This window comes from Ptychodera flava, chromosome 21, assembly GCF_041260155.1.
Source record: "Ptychodera flava strain L36383 chromosome 21, AS_Pfla_20210202, whole genome shotgun sequence".
Classification (NCBI taxonomy): Eukaryota; Metazoa; Hemichordata; class Enteropneusta; family Ptychoderidae; genus Ptychodera; species Ptychodera flava.
The window spans coordinates 8,050,669-8,067,331 of NC_091948.1; the positions used below are offsets into that span (position 1 = coordinate 8,050,669).

Below are 16,663 nucleotides of genomic sequence, written 5' to 3' on the forward strand. Positions count from 1 at the left end.
TATTTTGTCTGATGTTAGAGATGACTGTATTGCATTAATATAGGTTTGTTCATCAAGTTGTAGTTTATTTAAGAATTCAGAAAAAGAAAGAGTTTCTCCAAATTGTAAATCAGTAACAACAGTCTTGATATTTTCATAGTGCCTTTGAAGGATCTGTTCTGTGCTTTCATCAGTATCCATTGGCAATGGCTGCAATATCATTGTTCTTGGCATAGGTGGCACAGGAAATCCAGATCTGCAAACACATTGGCCTTTTTTCTTACAGGTTTTTGCATGTCTGTGCATTTGATAATTTATCATTCAGCGAAGGATTCATTACTGGTATCATTTGAACATGTAATGTACTGATCTATGAATTGTGTGATGTCATCATCACTATTTTCACCATATTGTGGTGCATCTTTAATCCATACAAGCATGTGTATATGTGGTGATCCTCTTTGTTGGAATTCCACTCTGTAAAAGTAATCGTGTATTTCACCAATTGGATGATGTGAGCTCATTAGGAAATCATGCATAAATCGTTGAAATGAATAGTCAAAGTGTCGAGCACACGTAACAGGGTCAGATTTTATCAAATCAGATTTTGTATTCCAAGACATGTTCAATACATCGTCATCTGTGTATTCCTTGTTGTGAACTGTCCTTCCAAGAATTTTCAATAGATGTATCCATTTAGATTCTGCTGATGAAAATGACATGAAAAATGTTGGAATACCAAGTTGACGTATCATGGCAAATATATCTTTCTTTGCACTCTCCCAGTATGGTGGTGAACCTCTAAGTGTCTTCAACACTCTGAATCCCTCATCAAGTCGAACAATTTATCAACATTTTGTGGTGATTGAAGCTCACCAGCTGTTAATTTGCGGCCCTTCAGATCACATTTTCGCAAACATAATGTTGCCTTGTCTTTAATCTGCTTGATTGTAATTTTTTTAGTTTAAAGAAAATGTTAGGCATCGACTTTGCAACTCTCCTATCTTTGTGTCGAAGTTCCCATTTACACAATGTACTATATAATACAGGGACTATGCGTTTCTTTTGTCTGGGTTGACCACAATATATTGTTGGAAATGAGAGCTCCTCAGAATATTTGTCTTGAAATATTCCTAGTGGTTTATTGTTCTCGCCTGGTGCATAACAAACTGCGCCATCAGAGTCTGTGTGCTGATCATATAAAGGTGACAGCATTGTATCCAATGTGCCAGCAGGATGATCTTCCAATTTTATTTCTTCAGTCCAATTATCATCATCATCATGATCATTACTGTCATCTTGTTTACATGTTTGTTTGTCAGACATGTGAGAATAATCATGATCGTCATTTTCCTCACAAAATTCCTGCCAATTGTGGTTTTCATCCTTTCTGCAAACAACCCAATCTGTAGATATTGTAATCAGTTCTGCTTTATATAAGGGGCTATTTTTAACTAACCAATTAGCTGCTTGTAAGACTTTCACTGGTCTGACATTCTCTACCTGATAGGCATGACTATAGCTAATCTTTCTTTTAAATTTGACAGGTATTGTCTGCGATTCATTTAAAGTTCTAGGTAATGTAGAGACAGTAGTTGATACATCAGCTATAACATTGACTATGTTACCTCTGAGACTAACTTGTCTACCTCTTGGCAATTTCTTCATTATTTGCATGAATGGAATGCGTAAGGCAACAAGTCTTTCTTCTAGTGGATGTAACTGTAACTCGGGGGGAATTAATGGAAATGACATGTTATTGGCCACAGAAGAAGGAGACAACTTTGACTCTTTTAAATATGAATAGCAAGTTTTACATAATGGTGCCATATCATTATCTGTAGCCTGAGATGATGCAAAGGTGTTTAACTTTTCTTTAACATTATTGTAGTTCAAAACACTTTCTCTGTACCACAGCTGTTGGCAGCACACACATACAAAATTTGGGCCATTCTGAACTGCACCGTGAAAAATTTGTATCAGCTCTTCAATAGATTTGGCAGCACTACATCTTCTGTTGTTTAGTTTGTTTAATCTATCTCTCATTTGCTCTCTCTCTCTATATGATTATCAGTTCTTTTAATACTTTTAATATTGGCATCTCTGATCTTTTCGCTTTCCCTGAAGACCTGGTCAGTTCTCTTTGTCTTTTTAGCATTAGCATTTCTTTCCCTTTCAGTTTGTCTGTACTCATCATCAGACCTTCTCAATTTCATTGATGTCTGTTTCTCTTGTTTTCAGTTTGTTTATACACATCATCAGCTCTCATAGTTTTCTTAGCATTGACATCTCTTTGCCTTTCAGTTTGTCTGTACAGCTCATCAGTTCTCATAATTTTCTTAGCATTGACATCTCTTTGCCTTTCAGTTTGTCTGTACAGCTCATCAGTTCTCATAATTTTCTTAGCATTGACATCTCTTTGCCTTTCAGTTTGTCTGTACAGCTCATCAGTTCTCATAATTTTCTTAGCATTGACATCTCTTTGCCTTTCAGTTTGCCTGTATGCTGGATCAGCTCGTTTATTTTGCTTGGCTGTTAAATCTCTTTGCTTTTCGCTTTGCCTAAACTCTATTTGTTCTCTCTTTTCTCTCTTGGCAATCATGTGTCTCTGTTTCTCTATTTCTCTATAATTTACACAATGTTCATTTTGCGCCATAGAAGATTTCTCTGTTTGTACTGGTCCAAAACTGTTTACATTTATTGCTTGTGACAAATTTTGCTCTGTGCTTTGCAGAAAGTCATAGTGACCACTATCAATTTCTCCTTCAACACGGATTGCATGATACAAAAGATGTATACTTACAGAAGAATTACCAACAGTCTCTATGGTTCACTTAAAGTGTCAAGATGAACTGCAATATTAATGTTATATGCAAGCACTGCAGCATTTATTTCAATGTCCCCTCCATAAGTTGCATTACCTGGTTCAGATCTGGACATATACTGCCTATAGTCATCTTGAGAGACAATATGCCATGTTTCATATTCACCTTTAATTGGATCCTCATATCTGTCCCAATGTTCAATTACATAGTCAACAGTATGTACTCTTATTGCATGATGATGATCTTGTGTCCCATAGAGTCCTAGACTTATAGCACGGAACAAGCAATTACCATCACCTTCGACATTGACCTTTGTGTAACATCTGTGAGGAGTCTGCAACTGTCTTTTTCGTTGCATGTACAATTTACTTCTTTCATTTTTTGCTTTTATGCTCAGTTTTTTTACTCTCATTGTAGTTTTATAGTAACGTTGTGTTATGGGTTTGCTTAATATTATAATAAGTTCTTACAGTCAATTCAAGCACTTGTATAGGAAGAAAAATTAATAATTTGACTGATGTTGCTTATTGCTTCCTTGATTCTTCTGATGTTATGAAAGTGAAACCTTAAAAGTTGAAGTATTGATGAAAGAATGATTGTGTTTGTTGAGATTGTAGACTATGAATGTGTTATTGCTTGTCAATATTGTGCAGTTTAGACGTTGAACCCTTTCACTACAAAATTTAGGTCCAACTTTATTGGGGAAGCTGGACCTAGACAGAAAAAAGCAGTAAAAGGGTTGTCAGTTATAAGTAGACAATGATAGAATGTGGTATGACTGTTCTTGTTTATTATGAAGTAAATGAATGCCAATTTTCAGAAATTGTAGAGAAATGTCAGTCTTCCTTATATATTCAGTACGCTGAAGTAATTCTATTTGATTGCAAATAATCTGCCTGTAAACAATACTCTTGTTTCCTATCAGGAAGTAAATGATAGAGCACTAACTTGTGTGCTGTTAAATATTCACGGTATAATTTCACAATGTACACTGAGGAAGACAAAGACAAAACTTTACTGCCTTATTTTTTTTTCTTCTACAAGTTAATACTGAATATTATTATACATCTACCATCGAGAACAATAGAATTTAGCGTGCGCTAAAAAAGCCGTACGGAACTCGCGCCCGTTCCGTACGGCACGGTTTCAAGGCGCCCCATTCCCTGCGGCTGTATCTGCGCGTTCACTGTAGAACGGTTTCAAGGGACCCCTTGGACGACTGCCAGAACACGTCTCGCGCGCGCGCGCTCTGTACGTAGTGTGTGTGTAGTGCACACACTCCAAAACTTGCAGAAGCGCGTCCGAGGTAGCGTTCCACACTGGCGTGATAAAATCGGAAGAAAAATTGTTGACATTGCACGAAAACGGTCACTACTCCGACATTTTGATGCCCCGATCAGGAATGTAAGATGTATAATAATAAGGTTATTACGAAAATACCGCAAAGGATGCACTCGGACATTGGCGCCTCGCATCGCCCTCCGCTTCGCGTCGGGCGATACGCTGCGCCAATGTCCTCGTGCATCCTTTGCGGTATTTTCGTAATAACCTCATATTATCAATGTCAAATCAGTTGTGATCTAAATGCGAAATTAACCACAACAGTGTTTGCTCAAAGTACTATCAGCAATGTTGTAACCAATGCTTGTTGACTATCAATTTGTGATCTTGAACGCGCCTCTACAGGCAGTCTGTACCGTCTATGGGCAACTGTGCCTCAACTGGGCAGTCTGTGCCTCTTATAGGCAAGTGATTGTGTTGTACCCCTTTGGGCAAGTTATTGTTTGCACCTCCTATGGGCAAATGATTATTGCGCCTCCTATGGGCAAGTTATTATTGCGCCCTTCTATGGGCAAGTTATTATTGCGCCTCCTGTGGGCAAGTTATTGCTGTGCCTCCTATGGGCGAGTGAATTTCACCACGTATATGGTCTCCTGGTATAATCTGTTAAAGAACAAAAAATCAAAGTAAGACATCCATTGCATCCTGTTAAATATACATATTTGTACCAGTGAAAAAAATTGGCAAAAAAGATGAATTTGATGTTTTACAACATGTAAAGAACTTATTCCATTTTTTTCATGGAAATTATTGACCAACAAGTTCATCATTGATGACACGACACCATTCCTACAAAGGCAAGTTTGCATGACATTGGTCCAGGTATGTCAGACATATCTTTGTGAATGGCCACAAAATATAACATAATGGCTGCCTGATGGCATTGATAGTATCAAAGAACAAATTGAAATCGGTTTGGGCATGTCTGAAATATCTACCTAGATGCCTGAATGCACACACAATGAAAAGCTGCATGGACTAACAAAGAATGGCAAAAGTGAAATAAACTCACACAAAAAAATATGTGGATTTAATTGGAATGTCCTAATGAATGCCCTGTGGTGATGTAATCATCAATAGACCACTTCTGCAAATGAAAAAAAACATAACACCAAGGATTAAAATGACCACTGTCATAAATTTTGTTGACTCCATGAAGTGCCATATAATTTACTAGAACAGTGATACAACATTATCGAAAGCTCTGTTAACATTTCTCACACAACTTCCATGTCCAACAATCTCTTCAAATAGCTATCTTAATGTTTTTGATGTGTGTATGACATGTCATTTTGTTTTAATGAAATATAAGGGCAACACACGGATGTAAATCTCATCAAATTAAGTTTATCTTTTAGGACCCATTTAAACCTCATTAGTTCACTCATAGAGTATACTTTCATGAATAATAAATGAATTCATGGTTTATCATCACTTTGTCCTGTGACATTTCATCACATTACCATTTGTCCTCATAATGATTCATTCAACACTCAAAGCTGGATAAGAAAGGGCACTAAAATTAATCTGCATATTACTAAACTTGTGTAATTTTTTACAAGCTGTACTTTAGAAAATTGTCAAAATTTACAGGATGGAAAGTCAGGAAATCTCCACACTACACACACACACTAATTGATCAGTTCCTACCAGCCGACAGGCTTTATTGATCTATCAACAATTACAGTGGTGGCCTACTCACAGGATCTTGCAAGCAATATTTGTCTGGAAGTTATGAATATGATGAATAAATGTCATTTTTTCATTATACAAGCCTTCCCACCTATGGGGTGGACCATTTGATATCCTGGGGGGGGGGGGGGGTCTGGAAGATTTTTGGGGGCATTTTACATTCTTATTCGCTTTTGATGGTAACGCATTTTCCAAGCAAAGTCTTTGCCACTGAGTACCAACCATCGAAATTCAGTAGCTTGTCCCACATTAGGCCAAAAAAAAAAATATGTGCTGTTCCGATAACATGGTTTTCAAAAATAGGGTAGGTAGGTAGGGAAATTTTTTTTTTTTTCATTTTTTTTTAATTTCTCAATGTGCATATTGTACGCGTTCAAACAAACTACCAGTGAACATTTCCTCATGAAACGCACTCAAATTGAATACCAATATATTAAAATAAAATATTCATCAGTAGAATTGAAGTGTGTGATTTATTAGACTGCCACGGAAATTGATATGGCTGAATAACAATTCTTTGACAGGAAAGTGAACTGTTTATCCAAAGGTAAATCCTCAGCTTTTTGCAGTCACTCCCAAGAAAAACGCACATACTTTATGTTGAAGTTAAAATTGTTTGTAGCGTCGCCAACCTGTATATTTGTCTGCTGTACTTCCAACCACGGCCCAGCAGCATCACTGGCACATTCAACTAGAATAGAGTACATTTTATATTCAGAAAAACCTGGATGGTGTTCCTCCAAAATTTCTTCGAATGTTCGGTTCTGTTTAACAGAAGACAAAATCGACCATTCTTCGCCATGATCGCATTTGCGAAACAAAATTGAGTACACATTATGTCCATCGCGAGTCACCATTTTGTTTGAGACGAGGCCTGCTATAAGTAGGGATACCAGGCCCTTTTTTGTTCTTGGTTAAACTTACTTGAATTGTATGTTTTCTTGAAGATCTTGTCTCAGGATTCAAAAAACTGTTTGAATGATGGTTCTCTAGCTCTTGTCTACTTCCAGGGTTATGATTTTTTTAGAATTAAAATATGCTTGATTTTTTTGACAAATGGTCAAAAAATTTCAACATATGGCTACGAGTCATTTTGTGGGTATCCCTATGAAAAAATATAGTTGTATAATAACATTAATTCTCTAACTAATCTCCTTTAAAATACTTTTTTGTGCAATATATTGTTAGAGTACGGTATAAGGAGCTTTTGTTTTCTGTACACAGAAACTTGAAAATGCCAAAAATTTTGTGAGACAGAGTTGAAAATTGGACGGCACCGTGTATACTACCAGTCAAAAAGCTATTTTTCGCCATTTTCAAACTACTGTAACTTTCAGAGTTTTTAAGCTAGCTCTGTCAAATTTTGGACAGTTAAACTTGAGTGATAACAAAAAAGAATAAATATATTTTAGATCTGTAAAATTTCTTAAATGTTACATTTGAGAAATTCTGATATTCAAAAAACCAAAAATCATAGGAATATGAATAAAATAAGTCATTGTTCAACTGATCAAGTCACAGTACAGAATAATCCCCCTGGAGCTGCCCTTTTTTACACAAGAATATTACTCCCCCTAAAAGCTGTCATCTTGTTGTACTCAATTTTCCTGTAGCATTGAAATCTAGAGTCAGGGTTATGATTTTTTCCTTTCCTTTCCTTAGATTTTTCATTCTCTCTTCATTTGCCCGTCTTTCCACTTGTCTTGTTTATCAATTCCCGATTCCTGCACTACCCCTGTCTGTCATTTTCCCCAGTTTACGTTAATGCTGTGTAAAAATAAAGGTTGTTTACATACATTTATTATAATAATAACCATGGCATGCCGACTTTATTCCCATACATCATTGACAGAGTATTCAGATTCATTTTGTTGTCAAATATCATTTTGTAAATTTTGTGTAACATCAACAGATGAAAAATGAACACAGTTTAATGTTCGCAAAACTACCAGGGTTAACGTTTGAAAACAGCTGATTGTAGCGTTGGCAGTTTGGGGCTGTTCAACGAAGTACGTACGTACGTACGGCAAAATTCACGGTAAATTCCGAACTCAAAGATTTTGAAACTACTCAGAATTGACCTTAACACACAGTTTTTGGTGTACGGGTTTATATTTTAATGATAGAATGACTATAAACAGTAAAGTTGACCAAAAGTTTGCTCGATTCACTATGACAAAACACTTCCGGGTTTTCACTTGGCCTGCATAAAAGGCCGCGCTGTGCATGGCGCGGTTCGGAAATGACAACAAGAATGTAAATGAAAGATGACATCAAAAAACGGCCATGAAAATGCTTCAAACTTTCCACAAATTGAATATAACAGTTTCTGTTTGGTATACTAACTCCGATCACTGAAAATTGTCCCTGCATTTTAGCGAAAACCTACAAAACGTCGTTTAGGCACTGAACAACATACTGTAACGAGCCATTCCATTCTAACATAGGAAGTAGTGGCCATGAGAAATGTGCGTGCCGCGCCAGTACGGCACGCTGTATGGCGAAAAATAATGCTTGATTTTGAGCGCTAAAATGACACGATATTTTTTTCTTTATTTTCAAAAAAAACCCGACACGATCGCAAGCGTAGCACTCGGAGCTTTTTATCGAAAATTCTATTGAATTAGACCTAATACTTTTTGAGATACAGCAGTTTGAAAACCGGAAACCGTTCAGTGTGCAACAACTGTCAGTGTCATGTCGCAAGTTGTCATGCACCACTTCATGATCACTTCGATAAGAATGACGTATTAGTTCTCGCGTGATTCGCGCGATTTGTCATAGTTCTCGCGTGATTTCATGCGTTTCACGTTTTTTCATATCGTTATTTTTACTTCCGGGTTTACGAGGCTCTAAAAAGTCTAGGGTCGGGGGGTTAAAATTGGGGTAGGTCGGGTTATCGGAACAGCACATATTTTTTTTTTGGCCTTATAGGAAACTAAAAAGTATGTAAATGATCAGACATATTATTATGACGATATCATGAAAATATTACCTGAAACCCTTTCGGAGCACCACAACAGACCCTATACACAAACAATAATAGTAACTATTCATCATTGCTACCAGTGTACCTAGAATATCCATGTCCCCGCGACATCTACGAGAACGAAAACTATTGCCCAATCTAAAATCCCTAACCCTAATCTATGGCTTTGCCACGACAAAATTAGGTGCCACGACAAAATTAGCCTAACCAGCCTATGACTCTCGTCGATTGTCACAAAACAATCTTTACGTGGACTATTTTTATGAAATAGTAATAACATTGACACCAGTCAAGTTGTTATTCTTCGTGCAGGACCTCTCGTGTACACTAAGGGATACGCTGTCGGGCCGGACCCACATGGGTTTTGGAGACAGTGCAGCGTACACAGAAATCTACCCGACCTAGCTAGCTCTGCGTACCGTGCTGTGTGTTTCAGGTGTTACACGGCCCCACCACATCTAATGGATGAATTCTACAGAGGAGCCAGCGTAGCTGACATTGGCGCATGCCAAGAAAACATTTAATCACAGAACAGTGAAGCGTAAAGTAATGGATTCTTTCAATCATGCTACAGACTTTTAAGGTTTGTGACAGAGGGCCTTGTCTGCCTTCTTACAATGAAGCAACTACAGCTGTCATCTCTGAACAGTCGACCCCAAGACTCACTTTATAATGAGCCAACAAACGTGCGCCAGAAAATCTCAAAAGCCGTTGCTCAAAAAATATGGGTCTAAATGAATACAAAGGATTTGGAAGACCTCATTAGACTAGATGAAAGATGTGATGATGTAGATGATAGTGGCGGGGGCCGTGTAACGCCCGAAACACACAGCAGGGTACGCAGGGCAAGAGCCGACCGTACAAATCTATGCCATGAAAAAGTCAAGTTCGGAACTACAGCTCCCAGTCGCGATCGAGTCACAGTCGCGCTCCTTCTCAATTCTTTTGATGCATGTACCGTACTATTCACTTTCTCAACCGTAAACTCAAAGCGTCCAAGTCAAATCGTGGTATCGAACAAAGGTGCATACATCAAATCACGACATAGAATCAACACATCACACCACAAATTACTTTGAATTACTTACCGACACCACACCGACAGTCCATCAAAATCACGCTTCAGAATTTGTACAGCAAAAAGCCGGATAAGCGTACTCACAGCACAGAAAGGCTGTGGAGACAAGCGAAGAACTATGTGCTCGTTATGATACGACGGTATAACTTGATTTACGCGACGATGGCGGGGAGACGAAATGTACAAGTACAGTAAGTGCAGTAAGACTGGCTTTATGCCGCTAGGGTTTGTGGGTAAAATGTATCAGACATGCCGCTGTCAATACATACTTTTTTGAAAAAGATAAATTCATTACAACAAAGTTAAAAAACAAAACAAAACACATCTACATAACTGTGAATGTGTCAAGCGTTTGAACAAATTTAATCAATTAATTCTGTCAATACATACCTATTGAAGATGCCGTTGTAAAGCGCCCTCAACAGAAGGTTTGGTAATGCCTTTTTTTTATTTCACTGACAACAAAACCCCCATCAAATTAATTTCAGTTATGCCCATTTACCTAATTATGTATCCATATCGTACATTGATTGAACAGGTAATGTCATTGCACTGTTGCAACAGCCTACAAACGTTAACTTCACTCAGACCATTCATTTGTAAGTTATAACAAGTTTTAATAAAATACATATTTATGCAGATGAGGCTTAATTATGCAAGCCACACCCACCAAAAACTAATCAGTTCTTGCCATTTGCTAACTGAATCTATGTACCAGATTTGATTCTGATCTGATCAGCCGTTTTTGAGATATCGGACCAACAGACAGACAGACACACAGACAGACAGACATCGCTGCGACATATGCCCACGTGTGTGAACACGTGAGCAAAAAAAGAGCCAAAATAAATCAGAATACACACACTTAGTACACAGACATTTAACAACAACATCCAACAGTGACATTGACAATACATACTAACAAGCAGAGCTTGTTAGTGACTTTGTTCCAAACTTTCACATGTTCAATATGACTTTGTTACAAGTTTGTTATAATTTATGATGAAAATAAAACTTTACTTTTTCAATCTTGTCTGCTTGCTTTGAAATATGGTAACTTTGAAAATACATTCATTACACTTATCATGTATTATACTCATTGGTTGAGCCAGACATTCACATTAACTGAAATATGTCACCATATCTCAAGATGTACTCAAGCAAATATGGTACTTGCGCATAGTATGATTACACAGTCGCGTGACTATGCTATTCAAGTTTGGTCAAATTTCACATTCTTTGCCACTGCACCATCTCCCTAATACATACTGATGACCCACGGTGTCCACTCAAGTCTCACTTTGATTTCTTTGGGTTCTATGTTCTTTAGGAGGATTACGACAAGTATGGCATACGCATTAGGGTGAAATTTCGCAAAACCGAAAATCTGCGCGAGTTGACATCACATTATCAGAGTGGTGGAGAGCGGAGTGTGTCAACAATATTGTACATGATGGCACTGCAAGAACTCAACAGATGTCCATTTCGTGTTGTGGACGAAATTAATCAAGTAAGATAATTTGTTTATTTTTGTTGTTGCGATTTCTAATTATTGAAATTTCTCCTGTATATTGAGGAGATCTTAGAAAATGGTTACGTGGAATGACTTTAACCTTGTGAAATGATCACCATTTGCAGGGTATGGACCACAACAATGAGCGAAAAGTATTTGAACTGGTGGTGCAAACTGCCTGCAAAGACAGCACATCACAGTATTTCCTTATCACCCCTAAGGTAAGTGGAACATTCAAAATCTCCAAGGATATCAGCACAAAGATATTTACAGTGATTGCCTTCAACACGGAAGTACCAATGCAAATGCTTTGTACGTGAAGTGGTTCACTGTCTTGCAAACAAAGCCTCTTCAAATCTCAACCCTTTCTACTGCATAACTTCCCCTGGACAAACAATAGCCAAGGTCATGTAGTTGACATCATTTTCAATAGCGAATCTTCCCTGCGCAGGGGAACCCTTTCACCACCATAATGTACCGGTAGTACATCCACGTTGTTTCCAACACAGTGGGTGGACTGTCATAGGAGGGTAGGGGTGGGGGGTGGGGGTGAAACTGCAAACTAAATAAGGTCAGGAAACCCGTTCTTATAGCTGAAGTCACTGTCATATCCATTGTGAACAAGTACACAAGATAGATTTAGATTGTTGTCCTCATTGTACACCTTTGCTGATTAAGGTAGAATTTGCCTCAGGGACAGACATTCTGACTCTCAAACTTTTAACGATGTGTTGTTGGTCTACCACTTATGGGAGCTCATTTTGAAGGTCACAGAGTAAATAAAGTTTTTCCTGTCTTATTTTTTGTGAATAAATTGAAAATTTTACAATCGTTGAAGGACAGCTCGATCATCAAATTTAGCCCCCCAAAAAGAAGTATACTTTCAACTCAGTTCAGTCTATAAAACCCCTGGGAGAAAAAAAAAACGGATTTAAAAATGTGAACATTGTTATCATTAAGACTTTTACTTTCATTCAATCAAAAGCTGTCTCTGTTTTTTCTCCATGTGCAGCTTTTGCCAAATTTGAGTTACGGAGCCAAGATGACCGTGCTGTGTGTCTACAATGGACACTGGATGATGCCTCACAGTCAGTGGAATTTGAAGAAATTCTGTGAGAAACGCAGACGACTTGCTATATCATAAGAGTACATGCCCCACAAATTGACATTCCCATGTACCACAAAAAAAATGAAAGGTCAGAGGTTAAACTTGTCATGAAAGGTCATGGCATCCTCCTTTGTTTCCTTTTTAACTCGTACTGTATGAAACTGCAATGAAATGTAAGATCTGTGCCAACGCACTATGGCCAGATGTAATATAACTCCCCATTCCTAACGTTCCAGTTTCATCCAGGAAGTGCAAGTACCAATTTTATTAAAAATACTGGAACCTCAGCTGTGGTAATGTCTAGGTTGTATGTTACTCTGGACTAGCCATCCATGAAGCAATTCATCTTTCGGAGTTTATACAGGAACTGAAACTACAAGCAATATGTGATCTACAGGGTCTGTCCATAATCATTGAAGTTCTCATCAGATAAAGTCACAGCCATGGAAGTTCAAGACATCAACCACAGACTTATACTCTCAGTATAGAGAGAGGTTTACACAACTGTTGATCCAGAAAAAGTACAGGATAAATGTGAAATCCACTTATGTGTTCCTGCAATAATTCATTATATGGAGATATGGCATGACATTCTCATATTTGAAATCTCATCACGACTCAATATGAATTTATTTATCCTTTCCTTATCTGCAAAAACCTCAGCATTATAGTGTCTATCTTTGCTATGGCCAGTACATGTGTTATACTTTCTTCCTAGTATTTATACATAATAGTTCTATGACTATTGCCAAACTCATTTATTTTATTGTAGATTATTAGCTTTGATTGCTGACCTATGGATCATATCTTTGCAGCATCTATCATGCTTTTTACATGAAAAAAAAAAGAATTCAGTCCATTTTGTCAGTTTCTGTTCAAAAACTGAAAAGACACGGTCAATTGACCATTGAGAATTTTGCCCCTCTCAAGATTTCATACCCATTGTCAGGCCTTATGGAGGGACTTTCAGTGGCTTCACTTTCTACCCGCAAAAGTTGAGAGGAATGAAGGCAATATACTCACCGTAGTGTCAGAAGTTATGATAGTTTCTGTGAGATACCTATCTTTGAATTTATTGTTCTATAGTTTGGCTTTTATTACACATTTGAATATTGCTGCCTTCAACATACTAGAGTTCACATGTATAAAGCAATTTTGTTGTAATTGTTACTTATTGTTACTTTTTATAGCGTCTTTGCCATGCATGTTTTTCTTTCTGTAGTATATCATATTATCTGTGTTTCAATTGAAATGTGTGCTAGACTGGTTGTCGTTCAGGTTCATAGCTGGTGGAATATGTCCACATAATTACTCAGACGTCTGGTCATGTCATTTTGACTACTGTGTATTTTCACACAGGTCCACTTGACTCGTTTAGGTACAAAGGTCAGGTCATACCTCATCAAACTAGACCGAGTAATATGAATGATAACCACTCGTTAGGGACAGAGATTCTTTGAAGCGAAAATTTTGTCAAATGTTGACAGGTGTATTCCATCAGCGTACGATTCATGACTGCCAAATTAAGGAATGCCAAGATCGAGAAACATCCCAACAGCCAAGTAAAAACTGAAATTATTGTTAATGTTTCAAAAGATTACATGCAAAGCCTATATTGTCAGCAATAGGTTGATTTTGTAACATCTTTGATTACCTTAACCGTTTGAGTGCTGTAATTTTTCCCACCAAAATTTTAGTGTAACATTTTACTGATTTCATGAAAATTTCTGTAATTTTGAGGTAATTTTGGATCAAGTGGACATAACCTTTCAATGGCTACAATTTTTGACCAAAATTTTGAGTAAAATCTGGAAAAAATTGTCCAGATCTGAAAAAAGTTGCTGGCTATGTTATATTCTATAAAGGCAACAAAAGTTAACTTTGGCACTAAAGGATTAACCAGCCTGATAAAATGAAGTACAGTACTACCTCCTCGTTTATCACTCATGTTTTGTTAATTTTTTCCCTGTCTGGAATGAAATGCATCCAGGAGATTTGACAAGTCTAGTTTTGACTCGCAGCAAAAGGGAAGGCAGTACAGGTTCATTTGCCCGCAATGTGTGCTTAGAAATCACTACAGTGCAGCAAAAGCGTACATTCAATTATCAAACAAGAAAAATAAGGGACAGAAGAGGTGATAAAATCTAAGTGAGAAGGTCAAGATTTTCAGCCTAGACAACATTTTGGAATCTCAACACAACTTGACAACTGAACAATGCCAGTGTACACCATAAAACATGAAGTCTTCAGTCATGTCATTGGGGCTGTAATTTATGACTCTGATTTTATTTTAACTGAGAATACAAAGAGAATTGGGTGAGCAATATGTCATTTTCGATAATATTTTCATTATTTTTTCTTCGATAAAACAAGTTTCTTTTTTTCGTCCATCTCTTTGAAGTATTTTGAAATACAGTGAAACCTGTCTAAACCGAACCCTGTCTAAACTGGAAACCTGTCTATACTGAACACCTTTTCTAGTCCCTTCCACATAGAATGCCATTTTTAAGGAACCTCTGTAAACCAAAGTTTTCTGTGCCTTTGGTGTTTGGTTTAGGCAGGTTTTACAGTGTTTGCCTTGCTAATAAAGTAAATTTATGTACAATATCCTGTATCACTGTTGTCAAATGAAGCGTAATCCTGACTGAAATTTAGTCATTTGGCACTGCATGTGTGTTGACAAGCTGTACATAGGGCACTTTCCTATGATTTTGGTAGTAAAACAGAAACTGTACCTTACAGACAGAACAAAAATAATGGTAAAATCTATCAAAAGTTGCCACTGATGAACCTCTCTCGGAGAAAATTGCTCCACTTTTGAAGTATGGGTTCTCATCTACTGAAAGTAACTATGGACACAATTTTATTTTGACCTCACATAACAGGTATTTGCTAGTTTGACCATCCTTTGCACATGTGGAATTTTGAAAAGAAATCAACTTTTTGTCAGAAGCAACATCCTGTGTAAATTGAGTTTTGTTAACACGGCTAATACTGATGTAATATGTGCCAACTTTACACACTTATATACTGTTAATTTTTTCCCCTGTTTTCTTATCACAACTGATTGTTGCCAGGCACAGGGAGACAGTGTTTTGATATTTTTTTTTCAGTCTTGCATGCACATACGTACAGTGGTCTTTTTATGTGCCTTGCATGGTTTTTAACTCAACGCTACAAATAAATATTTACCATCCTTTAATTATCCAACAACAATAAAAAGTACAATAAATTGTTTGTTATCTAAGGTCATGATTGGTGTGTTTTATGTAAGTATGGGAAAAAGGACTGTGCTGACAATGGAAATTTTCAGATATTTATTGTATGAGCCAATAACCACACACTGGAAATAACATCATGTACATCTTGTATTAATACCGCACTTGCCTACACCTACATGTCAGAAAAGCAATGAATAAACACACGTACACACGTCTAGATATATCTTGTGAAATCTATACATTACTTGCTAATCTCACATCGGTAGGCTAGGGCTGGGGGTGGGGATTGTATATATATTAGTATACAAGTGATAAGCATCCTTTCCTTATGTGTATTAAAAACATAATCCAGGCCTAAATGTAATTATTTCTGGTTTCCAGAGGGATTTTCTCAAATTTATTCTGCATGCTCTGTTTGTTTGTTTTTTCCTAGGATTTTATTGACATCAATCAAAATAAGGGTACGGTGTGTAATCACGCGCCATAATAAGGGTGTAATGGGGCAAGTGACACAAAGTTGGCCAGCCTCACTCTAATATGTGTATAGCAGGACAAACACACATAGCACTTCTTTTGGAAATTACGAAATTTTTTGGCCTTGTATATGACAGGGAAGTTAGTCATTCATAACCGTGTCAAATGTGTTACAGTGAAAGCCAACTTAGAATTCCCAGATAATTCTGAATATGTATGAAATGCACAAGTTGCAGGATTGCTTGCCATAAAGTGGACAGATATGGCAACCTGTTGCTGGCTGTGGACAGGCTTAGCATACAAATCACGGCTGAATTTTAATTCCCCTTGATTAATTGTGGTAGTTGAAAGGAATTTCTATGTTATGTATCTCAGGTTTATTAATAATAGTTTAGAAATTTACATCTGGAAGGTACACAAAGCCCAGTATTTTGCTTTTCACT

The 16,663-nt window shown here is 37.2% G+C and overlaps 1 protein-coding gene and 1 long non-coding RNA gene across 2 annotated transcripts in view; one reads left to right on the forward strand and one right to left on the reverse strand.

Annotated features, from left to right (window-relative positions):
• LOC139121283 (structural maintenance of chromosomes protein 5-like) overlaps positions 1-15,772 on the forward strand; it is a 48,987-nt gene extending 33,215 nt beyond the window's left edge. Inside the window, exons 21-23 of the mRNA XM_070686058.1 lie at positions 11,235-11,414; positions 11,543-11,638; positions 12,430-15,772. Of these exons, the coding sequence (XP_070542159.1) occupies positions 11,235-11,271 (37 nt within the window). The 3' untranslated portion in view covers positions 11,272-11,414; positions 11,543-11,638; positions 12,430-15,772. The remainder of the gene's footprint in view (positions 1-11,234; positions 11,415-11,542; positions 11,639-12,429) is intronic.
• Positions 4,363-10,162, reverse strand: LOC139121286 (uncharacterized). The gene is made up of 3 exons (XR_011549251.1): positions 9,915-10,162; positions 5,158-5,232; positions 4,363-4,748 (listed from the first exon to the last, which is right to left on the reverse strand). It is a non-coding gene; the product is annotated as an uncharacterized lncRNA (long non-coding RNA).
• Positions 15,773-16,663: the final 891 nt, after the last annotated feature.